Here is a 16,745-nt window from a genome sequence, read left to right on the forward strand (position 1 = left end):
AATTTTTCGAGAACAATGTGGGCTCCGTCGATAGTATGATTACGGTGTGGGAGGCCTTTAAGGTCTCAGTGCGGGGTGCATGTATCGGGTTGCGGTCCGGGGTCCTCACGTCCATCAGAGACTCTATGACCAGGCTAGAAAGGGAATTGTTGGCTTTAGAACGCCGGCTGGAGGAAGGGGCCGACAGCGCATTGCTGGCGGATGTTCGGACAAAGGTCACGGAATATAACGACTTGGCAGACCAGGAGGTGAAATTTCTATCCAAACGCGCCACAGCCAGATATTATGGAGAGGGGGGTAGGCCGGGCAAGGGACTAGCTGATAGAATTCGAGACCCTTGGGCTAGACACTGCACTGTATTGGAAATTGAGGATCAGGGGACTGTGGTGACTACGTCGGATGGCATACTTGCCTGCTTCTCGAGGCACTATGCGCAACTCTATGAACATAGAGAAACGGCGGAAGAGGCAGACATATCGCGGTATTTGGAGGGCGTGGCGCTGGTATGGCTCTCCAGGGGTCAACAGGAATTCCTCATGCATCATGTTACCGAGGCGGAATTCAGGGACGCGATAGCAGCCCTGCCGAATGGGAAGGCGGCTGGTACAGATGGCCTGCCTGCCGAATTTTATAAAACATATGCAGATTTGCTTATTCCGCGGCTGGCCATGGTCCTAGAGGAAGCTTTTGAAAGCGGACGTCTTCCGGGAACTATGAGGGAGGCGCTATTGGTGGCGCTCCCTAAACCCGGAAAGCCTCTAAATAGGTGCGAGTCATACCGTCCCCTCTCACTGATAAACACTGATGTTAAAATAATAGCCAAAGTGCTGGCCACAAGACTGCGTCTCCTCCTCCCGGTTATGGTATTGCCCGACCAATCGGGGTTTATCCCCCTCCGGTCCACCACTCATAACCTGAGGACCTTGTTCGCCGTGCTACATCTCCTTAAGCCGGACCTGGCCGCGGTGGCAGTCATGCTTGACGCCGCCAAGGCTTTTGATTCAGTGGCCTGGAAATATATGCTAGCCGTTCTGCATCGGATGGGAGTGCCTTTCTTCTTCACGTCACTAATCGCCCTGTTATATAATGCACCCACGGCGAGAGTTAGGATTAATGGTCACGTCTCTGCCCCCTTTCCAATACAACGGGGGACAAGGCAGGGCTGCCCTCTGTCGCCCCTGCTTTTTGCCATCATGATGGAACCGTTGGCCTGTGTGTTGCGTCAGAGATATGCGGAGGCGGCGCTGAAGTTCCCTCTCAGATCGTTGGCCGTATCAATGTACGCTGACGACATGGTCCTATATGTCAGAGACCCGGCGATTCACCTGGAGCGCATACTTCGAGAGTTCATAAAATTCGGCCGGTACTCAGGACTGACCATAAATTGGGACAAGTCAGTGGTACTGCCACTCACGGGCGTCACTCACCAGGTGCCATTGGAATTCCCGCTGGAGTGGGCAACGGAGTCAATTAGATACCTGGGCGTTTGGGTGCACAGGGATAGCCAAGAAGTCATACGGGCCAACTACGGCGTTGCCGTTTCCACTCTGGAAGATCAGGTGGCGAGATGGACACGTCTCCCACTGACTCTGGCAGATCGCGTATCTTTGATTAAAATGGTAGTGTTGCCGAAATTTCTTTACCTATTTGTCAACATTCCGGTCCCGCTAAAATCACACTTCTTTGCGAGACTGCGATCCCTGCTGATAACTCTCACCTGGGCCGGCAAGAGGCCGCGAGTGACTTGGGAGGTACTGACCAAGCCGTACGCTCTTGGTGGGTTTGCCCTGCCGGATATGAGACTTTATTATCTTTGCGCACAGGCACATTTTGCAAGTTACTGGATACACTCTCCGCCGTACACTCCGCACGTAGCGTTGGAGGCGAGTGCAGTTCTGCCGTATCCACTAAGGGCTATGATAGTAAATAAGCACTCAGTGTTTGAGAAGGGGGAGATTGATACCGTGCGCCTCACGGCGACTGCATGGACTACCCTGGGTAAACGGGCTGGCAGACTGCCGCTATACGCCCCGGCCATGCCGCTACTTTACCACTCGGATATTTCTGTCTCGGGCGAGCCGGGAGGGCTGCAGACTCTGCGGGAGGCTGGACTACAGACTATGGGGGACCTATTTCCGGGAGCGTCGTTCCTCTCCTCTCAGGAGATGACCACCCGCTCGACGAATGCTACTATGTCCACCTTTGTGTATGTCAGACTGCGTGCTGCTGTGCGTGCCTTATACCCAACATATCCGGAGGAACCTTTGGCCCTAGGAGCATTGCAGTTGCTCTATACGATCAAGGACAGAACTAAATTACTTTCTAAATTATATAAGGCTGCACAGGAAGATGAGGGTGGAGGGGCGACCCTGGCTAGAGCAAGATGGGATAGGAGTCTCCCGGAACCGCTGAGTGATGACGACTGGAATGAATGCTGTGCTATGACCGGAGGGTATGTGATCAATGGCAACTTTCGCCTTCTGCATTATAAATTTATACAACAGTGGTATTATACGCCGACTCAACTGGTACGATATGGGCTCAGGGCTACTGCTCAATGTGTCCGCTGCGGAGCTGAGGACGCTGACTTTATACACCTGGCCTGGGGTTGCCCACGCGTCTATGACTATTGGAAGGAGGTGACTGAAAGGCTTACTGTCATGGCCTCGACTGAGGTAAAGCTAGATGTACGCCTGTGTCTGTTGGGCATTGCCTCTGGGGTGGCTGCGCCATCGCGGCGACTTGTGGTGTTGGCGCTTCAATTAGCCAGAAGGAGGGTTGCTATGGTCTGGGGAGCTAGGAGAGCGCCCGAGGTGCAACTGTGGCTGAAAGATATGGCCTATTCCAGGGACCAATTGAACTGTTACTATGACGAATTGCCGGAGGCATCTCGCCCGAGAGACGTCTGGGCTCCGTTTACACTCTATATGCTTTCTTTAACAGACACTAATAGCGACGAGAGTGTGACTGCTGCTTTATCAGACTGCGAAGAGGGAACGGCTTGAGAGGTTTTTTTGGGACGGGACGACTGTTTAGCCCTGTATATGTGGTGAATGCCTGGGCGGTGATCATGGCAGTGAGAACGTGGTGGGATGCAAGGCCTGGCGTGATGTCCACAGTTGCTGATCCTCGCTATGGCGTCTGGTTGACTCTGGGAGGAGGGTGAATGTTCCCTATCTGGGAAGTACTGTTAGCCTTACGTTGTCCTAATCGCCCTGCCACATCATGCTTCCTAAACTTGGACTACTCTCTGAAACCAGGATGGAACGGGGGGTGGGGGTGGGATTTGTTGATGTTACCTTTCTTTATAAAAACTGAAAATTGGACCGAGATCACATGGGGGCGTGCGACCGCAATCTATAGGTGCGCTTTAAATAATACATCTGGATTAACTGTGAGTGCCTACGTGAGCTGAGACTTTTAGACTCCTGCAATTGTGCCTCTGGCGTTTGCTGTCAAGCTTGTATGATAACTGTGGTACACCGATTGCGGCCGGCCCCAACAGTGGGTTGTAGGCACTCCGCTGTGTATATGAATAAGGTGCAATAAAGGTCTGCCAAAAAAAAAAAAAAAAAAAAAAAAGTGACACCCCCTGCACCCTTGGAACATTCGGTATTTACCGATTCAGTAAATACCGAATCGGTATTGCCCATTGATTCCTATGGGCTTCAAGGCCCATAGGAATCAATGGGCAATACCGATTCGGTATTTACTGAATCGGTAAATACCGAATGTTACAGATTCGGTAATTCAGATTTTTGATTTACCTACATCTCCCTCCTTCTAATTTACTGATTCATAAATACCGAATCGTTAAAATTCGGTATTTATGAATCGGTAAATTAGAGTTACCTACATCTAGACCTATGTGTGTGAATGCCGGAGGTCTGGAAATCTGTTGACTTCCAACCCTTTTACATACTGCTCTTTGTTTATGTTTTGCTTTGTTTTCTTTGATTGCTCGTTTAAAAAACACATTGGTTTCCATCTGGCTAATGCCAACACAGGTCTCAATGTAGTTCTGTTGACTGTTGCTCTATACATCTTTGGTAGAGACCCTTGTCTCTTAGAATACATTGCATACCCTTGGTCCCCCCTGACTCAAAAGGTTCCCTTGTTTCTTTATAAATGCAGTAGGAAGGGGTGAACACAAGAAACAAGTTTGGTCCACCATGTAGCTCCAGTGTTTTAGTAGATATGGCAGAGCCAAATAAAAACCCTCCTTGTAGTTTGTTTTTTTTGTAGGGAAAGCGGGAAATCCCCGGTCTCCTCTAAAAAGATTTTTATACTTCTCAGATATATATATAGTTAGAAAAGGAATCTTCCTTGCCCACAGCGACTCAATTACCTGGGAAAGTTATTTCCTGTCTTTTTTGTTGGTCTAACTAGCATGCTGCTCTAGAGTGTTTGCAGAGGTCTAGGCCTGTCCATGGTCAATGTGGGGCAAGATGCTGGGAATCTCAAACCCTGTACTGAACCCCATTATTGTGTGTAGTATTTCGTTTATTGTGACAAAGTACACATAAGACGTGACAACGTTACACATTTAGAATTGGGGGAAAAGGACACCAATAGCGGACTGGTAGTGTTGACGTTTCTTGTCAACTTAGTATCGTACATCTCCTCGTATATGCAATATGTGAACAATCACTGACTACAGTATTTAAAAAAAATGAGAATTTATTTCTGAAAAGCCCGCAGAGACGTACAGATTATCAAGGGATTTGTGCCCTTGAAAGCCAAATTATTGAGTTCCTACTGGAGAAAATTCAGATACTTACTACTAATTATGTTCACCAGCGAACAGTCCTGATAAAGCCTCAGGCTTGCATGGCACTTAAACTGGCAAAACATGTGTTGGCTGAATAAGGTTGGCTCCATAAAACGACCTAATGCACAATAACATGCAAATGTATGATGCCTGTATCAGGGGAATTTATATGAAATTCCGGACCACAAGTTAAGTTTTTCAAAGCACTTCTATGAAATAAAAATATAAATAATATTGTGAATTATTTCTAAACTCTCTCATTAAAATGGCACTGAGTAATAAAATAGAGAAGAATTTTCCCTTGGAGGTTTGGTGAACACTAACCTGGAGTTTTTATACACTCATTACAGCATATAGATTGATTTCTACAAAACTATCGGATTAAGATACATCTTTATTTCTACTTGCTAAAGTACAAAATTGTACAAATAGTAGGAAACTGTTTACATCCTGAGGAAGTTTCAAGTCTTCCACATGTTAAAAAGAAATGGTTATTATTCCCTTTCCAGAACATCATTTTTAGGTCGTGCCTAGCGAATGCAGCGTAGCTGCTTCGCCTTGGCGAGACTTTATTGTTGTCGCTTTCGTTTTCGAAGGGAAACAAACCAGGTACGCGCCGGGACAGGCGATGTGCATGCGCATGGCGTCTCCTCTCTGGCGTCTCCTTTGTAGTGATAGGAGCTTTCACACGCTCCCACCGAGCACTTGATTTATTAGCTCTTGTTTGTTCAGCAGTAAAGCTTTAGCAGATCGTTTAACTGCAGTTCTACATATAGCCACTAGATGCCAGTATGAGCACAAGCCTAGTTTCAATCAATCATTCAATCAATCAGAGTACTTGTAAAGCGTGCTACTTACCCGTGATGGTCCCAGGGCGCTGAGGGGAGGGAGTGTGCTGCTACTGCTCGAAGAGCCAGGTCTTGAGGAGTCTTCTGAAGGCCAGTAGGTCTTGGGTCTGCCGTATGTGGGTAGGGAGTGTTCCAGGTCTTGGCGGCGAGGTAGGAGAAGGATCTGCCGCCGGAGGTCGTTCGTTGGATGCGGGGGACAGCGGCGAGCGAGGCTGGCGCAGCTGGCTGGTGGGGCATGGCAGTGGTGTTTTGCTTAGAATGACAAACTAGAAATAGCCACCCAATGCTTGTTTTTCCTACCCAGGCATTGTGAAAACGATCTCATCGCTTAGCCTCGGTCATTAGAGGCGTCTGCACAGGTCCTGTCACTCTGACGCAGGGAGCCGCGTGCTGTCCGACTGACAGGACCCATGATCCGTGATTTCGAGTGTCAAGCTGACATTTTCAACATCGCACTTGCATATTTGTGCATCATCCCTGGGAGCTGGCATATTCAGCCTCATTTTTATTAAACAACTAAAGAGTGTCGTGGAGGAAAAAGTGTATGAGCACTAGACACAGAGAAGGAATAATCACCCTGAATAAGTCGCATTGGAAATCAGTGGGAATTTTTCAGGAAGCCCTCACTCACCACCCTGGGTGGTGACATGCTTCATCATCGGGCCCATCAGGAGAAGCCGAGTGCCTCCCTGGTGTGCTACAATGCCAGATTACTGCGGAGCTGGTTCTTCGTGGCAAGGGTGTCAAAAAGAAATGTGAATTAAAAATGTCAAAAACTGTACCATACAAAAAGTTTATTCAATGGTCAGTTTGACATACATAAAATATGTGTGGGAAAACTACCAGTTAATGACTTGGTTGTTTCCACTTAAAGTGGGGTCAACATGTTTCTGCCCATCTATGTGTCATTTACTGGACTTTCATCAGGACCGTAAGATAGTGTACCTCGGCGGTATGGGCACGCTAAGGCCCACCCTTACCTGAGGGCGTGAAAGTTAAAAGCAGGTGTAAAAAAATTAAAGTGCAAAAAACAAACCATAAGTAGTGGGATACCTTCAATTTAGAGGTACCTGTACAGTTTGTGATTTACAAGATCCACACCCCATGGGTCTCGGGAGGGGGTGGAGGCAACAATGGCACACCGCCCGCTACGCCTGTCACCCGTTCAGCACCTAGCGTCTCCTGCTACCGGACCCCGTGCTTTTTTGCCCTGAAGGTGAACCCAGAGAAGATGTTAACTACTCCTGTAATAAGAATGCACTATCACGAAACTAGATACCATTATGGCAATTGCTAAAAAATAAAAAATAAATTAAAAAAAAGAGCGAGAAAAATAACTTTTCAAGTTAACAACCCACTTACTCGTCTCTCAAAAACGTACTGGTTGCTACTCTATTAATATTGGTGTACTAGTAGGTGTCATTTACTCTCAAGCTACATTTACTCTCTATTATATCTGGCTTACTCCAGAACCTCAGGAGTGGACCAGGAGCACAGGAGCACTTCTTTTCCTGGCTTACTCTTGAGAGTAAAGCACAGTAAAATCATTGTGGACGAGGCCCTTAGTTCTACAGCATTAGTTTCTTTAACATATTTGCATGCACGCAGCCAACCTCCCAATCTAACATAGTGGACAGATGTGTAATAAAACGGGCAAAAGAAAGTCCTGTTTACAGAAAAGTTGCATGGTAAGCATTTCAAAATAATTAATTAAACATGTACATATGGAGTCATTTAGTGTTCATCAATGTAATGCCTTACCCAACTCTTGGTTTTCAATGCTTAATTTAAAGGTGGGGGAACAATGGGTCTCTGACAGAGTTTGGTCAGATTGGCTACAAAATATTCTCAGGGTGAGCCAACCACCACTATTCTCAGGCAGGCATTACCGTGTAAAGTCCACTTCATTTGGGAAGCCCTTCTGATGCCTGGCTGAAGTTTACGAAAATAGATAATAATTATACATGCTCCCCATGCACTATTAGAAAGCTTCCAGCTCGTCAGGGAAACAGACTTTTATTTTATTTTTACAGAAATATACTCTCCCATAGAGGTTTGCCTGGGGGGGTTGAGATTACATTCGTCACTCAGTCATGTCGCTGTGGCCAACCAAATTGAACTTCAAGCAAAATGTTGCAGTGCTATCACCATGTTGGCGAAAGTATTTTGGCGAAAGATCACCACCATACAGGTAAGAATCTCTTAATATGGCAGGTGGGTGGTTTGCAGTCTGTAATTCAGGGGTGGTTAAGATAAGTCCAAAGTCTGTACTCTAATCCTACCGGTTTGGAGGCCTATATGCTTCAGCTTTTTCAAAATTAGTCATTTATAAACGATTGAGGTATTTGTGCAGAATGTTTAATTTTGGGCTTATGTCTAGAGCAATCAACATGAGCCAGTATTGGCATTAAATGAATACATTAGTGAAAACTACCGCAGAAATTGAAATACACATTCTATATTGTATATCATTTCAACTGAAAAACTTTCGAATGCTTTTTGGGGAAACCCGACTCTACTACATGGGGAAAACTTTTTGGGGACATGATTAAGGAGTTCGGACCAACAGCTTTTTTATATAAGTTTGGAGCCGCAGAGTTATTCAAAAAAGTACGGTTGAAGGTTTTAAAGACAGCATTAAGACTCTGGTAAGGGGTGAGAAAGATGCTTAACATCAGGTATTACTCAGAATTTGCACCAATTTGGGACTCCCCAGGAACACCAGAGTGTATGAAGGATAGGCCGAGCCTTCCTGTGAGGCAGGCCAGAGTATCTATGTGGGAGGACCCGATGTCGGTAGAAGGTTTATTTCCCTGGGAGGTGTTGAGAGTAAAAACTGGGGACAGATTATCTAGGTTCAAATACATCCAGTTTATGTCCTGATTTTCGAAATCGTCCCTGGAGATCGAAGGGGTGTGGGATTTTGGGGTCCCTCTTCAGGACGTCAGTCAAAGAACAAGGAGGTAGCCAACTGGTACTGGCAATTCTTGGAGGTAGAAGATAAGAAACTGGAGGCACCCCACGTGTTTGGACAGTTGTATCCCATGGAGAGAATACACAAATATTATGGAAGGACTCTTTGAATCTGTTATACTTGGTTGTCACCCCCGCAAACCTTAAACCACATCACTACTTTGCCATCAATAGGCTGTATTGGTAGCTACACAAAAATGGCTACGTTTTTGCTGCAGCCCATCTCCAGGTGTAGAAGATGTGACTGCCTAAAAGCAAAAGATTAACACATCTCTACATGTCCCGTGATCAAAGAATATTGGAATGTAGTAGAAACCACTATAAGGGGCATCATGGGGATATCTATTGTCTTGAATTCTGTCTTAGTTCTTTTTGGGGTTGACAAAACTACAGGTAGTACTCTGAGCAGTTTGCAAAGGGGTCTGGTCTTCTATCTGTTGCTCTTAGCCAGGTGGGAGATCTTCAAACTCTGGGGTGATCCATCCCTACCACATGCTATGGAGTGGTTTAAAGTAGCTAAGTGAACGAGTCGTATGGAGGTAGAACGCAAACCAGAGAGATCGGCAGAGGTATGGGACGATCTCATTAAGGGGATCTCATAGGTGGAAAGGCACCGAGCGGCACTGAGGGCCAGTCTACGAACATAACATCACTGTCCTATGATTACACTAGGTCGACGTACTTGGGATTGCCGATGAGGTGTGATATGATCGATGGAGGCTCGAAGCGAGCGAATGCAACAGGCCACGAGGCAGATGGAGTGTGTTAAGTATGGCCCAAGATTTGAAGACACCATGGGGATTTATGGACACAAAAAAAAAGAAATAGTAATGCATTTGTAAATGTGTTACTTCAATAGGTAATGAACACAGTTGAAAGAAGTGTTTACAACAATACATACTTTAAAAATAATCTGAATGTTCTTGTAATAGTAATTAACCAAGGAGGAAAGATTTTGGTGGATTTGCACTCCCACCAGGAGAGCTATACTAACCAGCTGAACGTAGGCTACTTTGAAATCCGGACGCTTTACCCGCTGGTTTTTGTGATTCCTCTTCCGGTTACTGCCTGCATAAAAGAAGATAATCAGCTTTGTTAATTTGCAGCTTCAAATGTCGCAGCGCTTCAGGAGTGTGGTTTGGGGTGAGACGAGGGCTGGTGAAGTAAAGCAGCTGGAAAATAAGGCCTTCACAAACACACGCACAAGATTCCCTCAAACATGCAGGACATGCAGAGGGAGTAGCCCAACACTCCCCACTACCCCCCCCCCCCCACACTCAGCTTAATTTTATATAACATTTTCAGCACATGCAACAGTTCTGAAAATAAAGCCTTGTTCACTCGTGCAGACGAAATACTGCACAAGTATCCGCAAGGCAAGCTCGCCTTACATACCTGGTTTAAAAAAATGTGGCAGCAGTGCAAGCTAAAAGATATGAAAAGTGACATTGGGCTACCTGATAGCTATGTTACTTTAAAAGCCTATGTGATCAATGTTGGGGAGTTGCATTCCTGGCTAGTAGTTGAAATCTGGGTGTTTGTAGAAACTACTTCTTTGATGTATGTTGAGTGTAAATCTCTGCAAATGAGGATTACCAGGTCCGAATCTAATAATACCAGTGGCTGTCTCTTATTATTTAGTAATGAGTGGTTCCTCAAGATTTTGTTTCATCTGGCCCACAATGCATGAAAGAAAATGTGAAATCCTTGATAATGTGAACGACTCCTCTCCACTCCCTGTATTTCAATCTTTTTTCAGTGTGCAACAAAACAAGGAAAAGTGCAACGTTCGATGGGGCAGAGAAAGTGCACCCAAGACAGCACTTTGAGTGAAGCAATGGGAAGAGAAAAGGAAATTGAGGAGTTTTACATTGAAGACTTCAGTGCATGTAAAGTTAGCTGCAGTTTTGAAGGTTTTATTCTTTCTGTCTTCTTGACATTGTCCTAAAAAATATTTGTGACCTGTTAGAAGCACTTGTTTAAAGGAGCATGTACTCAGCTTAAACAGCAAACAGCGAACCAACTTGCCATAGTCATTCCCTACAATTACAAAATTAGTGTGTCTGGGAGAGAGAATAAGGAGCTACTGAGACCATTGTTGTCAGTGCTCCATCAGGTTTGTCCCAAAACTGCTCCAACGTAGAAAAGAGTTGAAGACTCACTGCTTTGAACTACTCTAGATTATGATGCAGACAGTGTAACAGTCCACAAACCTGCTATATACAGAGACTGAGTTTTTGCATTGGACCTTGCACAGTTCTCGACTCCCTTAATGTAGGTTTGTGCTGTACCAGTTTTGCATACATACATAAGGATATGTTTGGAGAGCACTCTATTTTCAGCAAGATTATGGATGCTTCAAAAATGACAGATAAGAGCTCTTCAGTGCTTACTAAACACAACTGATTTGCATAAGACAGAATCATTGGGCCACACTCACAAAAAGATGCACTATGCAATGATCCACAGAAGTGGATACACTGTGCGTGGATACACTGTGCGTGTTGAGAGAAAATGTGAAGTTTTTTTTAACTTGATGCGTGTCTCTTGTACATACACTACAAACCTTTTCATCTATGGAAAGCACCACTATGCCAAAATTGAAATAAACTGTTCACTCTGCAGTTAGCTAGAGAAGAGAAACCACATACAAATCACCACATCGGTTTCTATGATTTTTCCCGTTACTAAAAAGGCTTATCCAAGAAGTGGAGACAATCAACTACAATTGGAGGAATTCGTTTCTGAATAGGAGAAGATTTTTCTTGTGCTCAGATTGGGATAAAGGCGGAAAGGTGGTGTGTAGGTCATGCACTATCACAGGGAAGGCATACATACCTCTCACTGAAGTGTGTTTTAACTTGAACACACGCCGAAACTAGAACAATTTTGTCTTGCCAGGGTGGTCATTAAAGTCAAAACAACTAGCGAGTGTCCTCAGTAACAGCGCATTTTACCACCAACACTTTTTATTGTCAAAGTAAAATAGAAGCATGTTTCAGACCCTTCACTCATTGCAAAGAGCTCTGCAGTTCTTTTCAAGGGGTCACTACCCAACATTAAGGCAAAAACGGAGGCTATACACATTACAACTGTTTAGTTTGAATGAGCCCAAACCAAAGTAGCAGTGTTCCCCTTTAAATGAGTAGTGTCTGATGATGTGAACTTCCCAGCTGTGTCTCCAAGCACGGACATCCCGTGCAGCCTCTAAAACAGCAGAGCTTTTTCTCTGAGAACTTTCTGGATTTGAAACATTTTATCATTGTACGTTAGGCTTACAGAGGTAAAAATCAGACACAGCATAAACATCTAACAAGCAATTCATAAGCCACTTTACCCTGGTTAGAATGCAGCTGATCATACAGATTTTACGTATTTGTTAATAGAGGGCATCAACATGAATCTACAAGATGGCGCAAGATGGCGGGGCCTGGCCCTAAGAGAGCGCCACTGTTGTAGCTATCAACAACTCAATTAGTAACCTAGCCTTCTGTAGTTGCTGCGACGTGGAGCTTCATGTCTACCCATCCTTATGGCACCAAGCCGGGAATCTATCGGCACATACTGTTCTGAGGATGCTCTGATGGGGGATAATATTTGAATGCGCACAGCTGTTTCCTCTGCATAGTCTGGGACCACATACAATAGAGGATGTATTGTCGGATTACTTTTTATAATAATAATAAAAGATATCAGTAGGTCAAAAGACGATAAACTGTCAGAAACTATGTGTTGATTAGGGAACAGTCACGAAGTCCATATTGGAATGGTACGTGGTGACCATCAAATGATTCCCATCAGATACCCGTCCTGTGCCCCCCTACATCATTTGGGATCCTTCAGCCGAAGGAAGTGATGTACAATCACTTACGATTAGGTGAACTGTAACCTAATCAAAGGAACGGGAAATCAAATGTGGCGGCATTGTTTGTGTGGTATAAGGAGGGTAAACTGACTCGCAGTGCAAATAGTGTGTTAAAGTAACAGTGCAACACACAACAGTAAAAACAGTGCAAAGTAGTGTTATGCAAATAACTACTTTAGATGTATCAAAAGGTCAACATGTTTCTGCGGTCATCGGGTCCGGAGTACCGACGGACAGAGCGGTGCTCCGTTTTTACCTGCGCTGTAGCCAGGTGAGGTGGAGCGTATATTCCCCACAAATTGGGCGAATTTCAGGTGGCAACAATTTCACTTTTTCTTAATAAATCACATAACTCAGTAGCATTGATATAAGGTCCTGATGAAGCAGGAGGAGATCTTGAGACTCCGATTGACCGCAGAAACATGTTGACCTTTTGATACATCTAAAGTAGTTATTTGCATAACACTACTTTGCACTGTTTTTACTGTTGGGTGTGGATAGGATACTATTAAAATATTTTTTCCACTTCCACAACCCAATCTTAAATCACTCACTTTTTAAGCACTGTTACTTTAACACACTATTTGCACTGCGAGTCAGTTTACCCTCCTTATACCACACAAACAACGCCACCACATTTGATTTCCAGTTCATTTGATTAGGTTACAGTTCACCTAATCGTAAGTGGTTGTACATCACTTCCTTTGGCTGAAGGATGCCAAATGATGTAGGGAGGCACAGGACGGGTATCTGATGGGAATCATTTGATGGTCACCACGTACCATTCCAATATGGGCTTCGTGACTGTTCCCTAATCAACACATAGTTTCTGACAGTTTATCGTCTTTTGACCTACTGATATCTTTTGTTATTATTATGGTACAGGGGATGATATCATTGTATGGTCATAAAATATTCCCCATTGACCCCCATTATTGTTACTTGGATTACTTTTTATACCCTTTACCACTTGAAGGAACTTCAACAAGTCAGATACTATGCACAAATAATAATACATGCTCTGAATGCGATACCTTCTTCCATGTAAAGAGAACTGACTAACTGAGCAAAAGGTAATCCCCAAAAATGCCAAACCGTGAAGAGGCGATATAAATGTTGAACTTTAATCAGAAATTTTGCAAGCAAAAGACTTATTTCCTATGTGACACAATAACATATATTTGTCTTATTCCTGTAAAGTTGGATACTGGCATTCTACATCCAATGAAAAAAAAATTGCCCACCACTAGTCCTTTTTAGGTCTCGCCTAGACGAAAGCAAAAGCGAAGCTTTTGCTGTCTATGCGAGACAACTTATGTTGCCACTTTTCTGGGAATATTGTGGACATCAGACTGTTACGAGCTTTTTCTGCTGTAGTCAGGCTGTCACGAGCTTCTCCTTTGGAGATTTGACCTCGTGAGCGCGCCTTGACTGCATCTAATGGGCCGTGCGCTTCCTTTAGTCAGTTTCACTTTGTTTCATTTCACTTTGAAAGTGCAGGCGTCAATGTGTCTGGTAGTTGTTCATGTGGAGTGCCTTCTGACCTCGTGAGCGCGCCTTGACTGCGCCTTGACTGCATCTAATGTGTGTGGCTTTTTTTTTCAACGTGGCCCTGGCGCTTGCTTCAGTCAGTTTCATTTTTAAGGTGCAGGCGTCAATGGGTCTGGTACTTGTTTTATTTCCATTTAATGCTCTTTGGAACAACAATTTTATATTACTTGTGTGTATTACCACTGGCCAGAATTTCAAAGACTTATATTCACGCAGGTGAAATAATACTATTGTGATTAGGGCCGATTTTTGGAGTCTGACCGTTCAGAGTGCAGAGTGGAGCTTCAGAGTGGAGCTTCAGAGTGGAGCTTCAGAGTGCAGAGTGGAGCTTCAGAGTGAAGCTTCAGAGTGGAGCTTCAGAGTGGAGCTTCAGAGTGGAGCTTCAGAGTGGAGCTTCAGAGTGGAGCTTCAGAGTGGAGCTTCAGAGTGCAGAGTGGAGCTTCAGAGTGGAGCTTCAGAGTGGAGCTTCAGAGTGGAGCTTCAGAGTGGAGCTTCAGAGTGCAGCTTCAGAGTGGAGCTTCAGAGTGGAGCTTCAGAGTGGAGCTTCAGAGTGCAGAGTGGAGCTTCAGAGTGGAGCTTCAGAGTGCAGAGTGGAGCTTCAGAGTGCAGAGTGGAGCTTCAGAGTGGAGCTTCAGAGTGCAGAGTGGAGCTTCAGAGTGGAGCTTCAGAGTGGAGCTTCAGAGTGGAGCTTCAGAGTGGAGCTTCAGAGTGGAGCTTCAGAGTGCAGAGTGGAGCTTCAGAGTGGAGCTTCAGAGTGCAGAGTGGAGCTTCAGAGTGCAGAGTGGAGCTTCAGAGTGGAGCTTCAGAGTGCAGAGTGGAGCTTCAGAGTGGAGCTTCAGAGTGGAGCTTCAGAGTGGAGCTTCAGAGTGGAGCTTCAGAGTGGAGCTTCAGAGTGCAGAGTGGAGCTTCAGAGTGGAGCTTCAGAGTGCAGAGTGGAGCTTCAGAGTGCAGAGTGGAGCTTCAGAGTGCAGAGTGGAGCTTCAGAGTGGAGCTTCAGAGTGCAGAGTGGAGCTTCAGAGTGGAGCTTCAGAGTGCAGAGTGGAGCTTCAGAGTGGAGCTTCAGAGTGCAGAGTGGAGCTTCAGAGTGGAGCTTCAGAGTGCAGAGTGGAGCTTCAGAGTGGAGCTTCAGAGTGGAGCTTCAGAGTGCAGAGTGGAGCTTCAGAGTGGAGCTTCAGAGTGCAGAGTGGAGCTTCAGAGTGGAGCTTCAGAGTGGAGCTTCAGAGTGCAGAGTGGAGCTTCAGAGTGGAGCTTCAGAGTGCAGAGTGGAGCTTCAGAGTGCAGAGTGGAGCTTCAGAGTGCAGAGTGGAGCTTCAGAGTGGAGCTTCAGAGTGCAGAGTGGAGCTTCAGAGTGGAGCTTCAGAGTGCAGAGTGGAGCTTCAGAGTGGAGCTTCAGAGTGGAGCTTCAGAGTGGAGCTTCAGAGTGGAGCTTCAGAGTGGAGCTTCAGAGTGGAGCTTCAGAGTGGAGCTTCAGAGTGGAGCTTCAGAGTGGAGCTTCAGAGTGGAGCTTCAGAGTGGAGCTTCAGAGTGGAGCTTCAGAGTGCAGAGTGGAGCTTCAGAGTGCAGAGTGGAGCTTCAGAGTGGAGCTTCAGAGTGCAGAGTGGAGCTTCAGAGTGGAGCTTCAGAGTGCAGAGTGGAGCTTCAGAGTGGAGCTTCAGAGTGCAGAGTGGAGCTTCAGAGTGCAGAGCGGAGCTTCAGAGTGGAGCTTCAGAGTGCAGAGTGGAGCTTCAGAGTGCAGATTCAGAGTGGAGCTTTAGAGCTTCAGAGTGGAGCTTCAGAGTGGAGCTTTAGAGCTTCAGAGTGGAGCTTCAGAGTGCAGATTCAGAGTGGAGCTTTAGAGCTTCAGAGTGGAGCTTCAGAGTCCAGATTCAGAGTGGAGCTTCAGAGTGCAGAGTGGAGCTTCAGAGTGCAGAGTGGAGCTTCAGAGTGCAGAGTGGAGCTTCAGAGTGGAGCGTGGAGCTTCAGAGTGGAGCGTGGAGCTTCAGAGTGGAGCTTCAGAGTGGAGCTTCAGAGTGGAGCTTCAGAGTGGAGTAGAGCTTCAGAGTGCGGAGTAGAGCTTCAGAGTAGAGCTTCAGAGTGGAGCTTCAGAGTGGAGCTTCAGAGTGGAGCTTTAGAGCTTCAGAGTGGAGCTTTAGAGCTTCAGAGTGGAGCTTTAGAGCTTCAGAGTGGAGCTTCAGAGTGGAGCTTCAGAGTGGAGCTTCAGAGTGCAGAGTGGAGCTTCAGAGTGGAGCTTCAGAATGCAGAGTGGAGCTTCAGAGTGGAGCTTCAGAATGCAGAGTGGAGCTTCAGAGTGGAGCTTCAGAATGCAGAGTGGAGCTTCAGAGTGGAGCTTCAGAATGCAGAGTGGAGCTTCAGAATGCAGAGTGGAGCTTCAGAGTGTCAAGAGCAATGCCAATAGCTCTAACTTTAACAAAGGCAAAACCATTGCATTGTAAATGCTTGTTATTTTACCGAATCACATGCTCATGCTGCTGCCTGGTTTGTCTACATGCACACAGGCAGAATCACTCGGTACAAAATGGCTCCTGTTCACTCGTCAGTACGGTCTTGCGCCGCCCCACCTTCCCCCTGCCAAATACATTCATTCCAAATACTGCTTATTTTCATATCAGACTGACTTCTCACATCTGGGATAGCAGGGGCACCTTCCACAGTGATTAGTGCTTCACAAAAAATAATTCTCGGCTAGCGCTCAGAAGCCTTGAAGCTTTGATTGAATGACACTGCAGTTTGATGCCCC

At 45.7% G+C, this 16,745-nt stretch overlaps 1 protein-coding gene across 1 annotated transcript in view; it reads right to left on the bottom strand.

The window, feature by feature from the left end:
- The window catches only part of MRPL23 (mitochondrial ribosomal protein L23), a 201,020-nt gene that overhangs the window by 71,833 nt on the left and 112,442 nt on the right, over nt 1-16,745 (bottom strand). The window contains exon 4 of the mRNA XM_086958934.1: nt 9,587-9,660. Coding sequence (XP_086815060.1) covers nt 9,587-9,660 — 74 coding nt within the window. The remainder of the gene's footprint in view (nt 1-9,586; nt 9,661-16,745) is intronic.

The sequence above is a fragment of the Lissotriton vulgaris genome, chromosome 2_1 (genome assembly GCF_964263255.1).
Source record: "Lissotriton vulgaris chromosome 2_1, aLisVul1.2, whole genome shotgun sequence".
NCBI lineage: Eukaryota > Metazoa > Chordata > Amphibia > Caudata > Salamandridae > Lissotriton > Lissotriton vulgaris.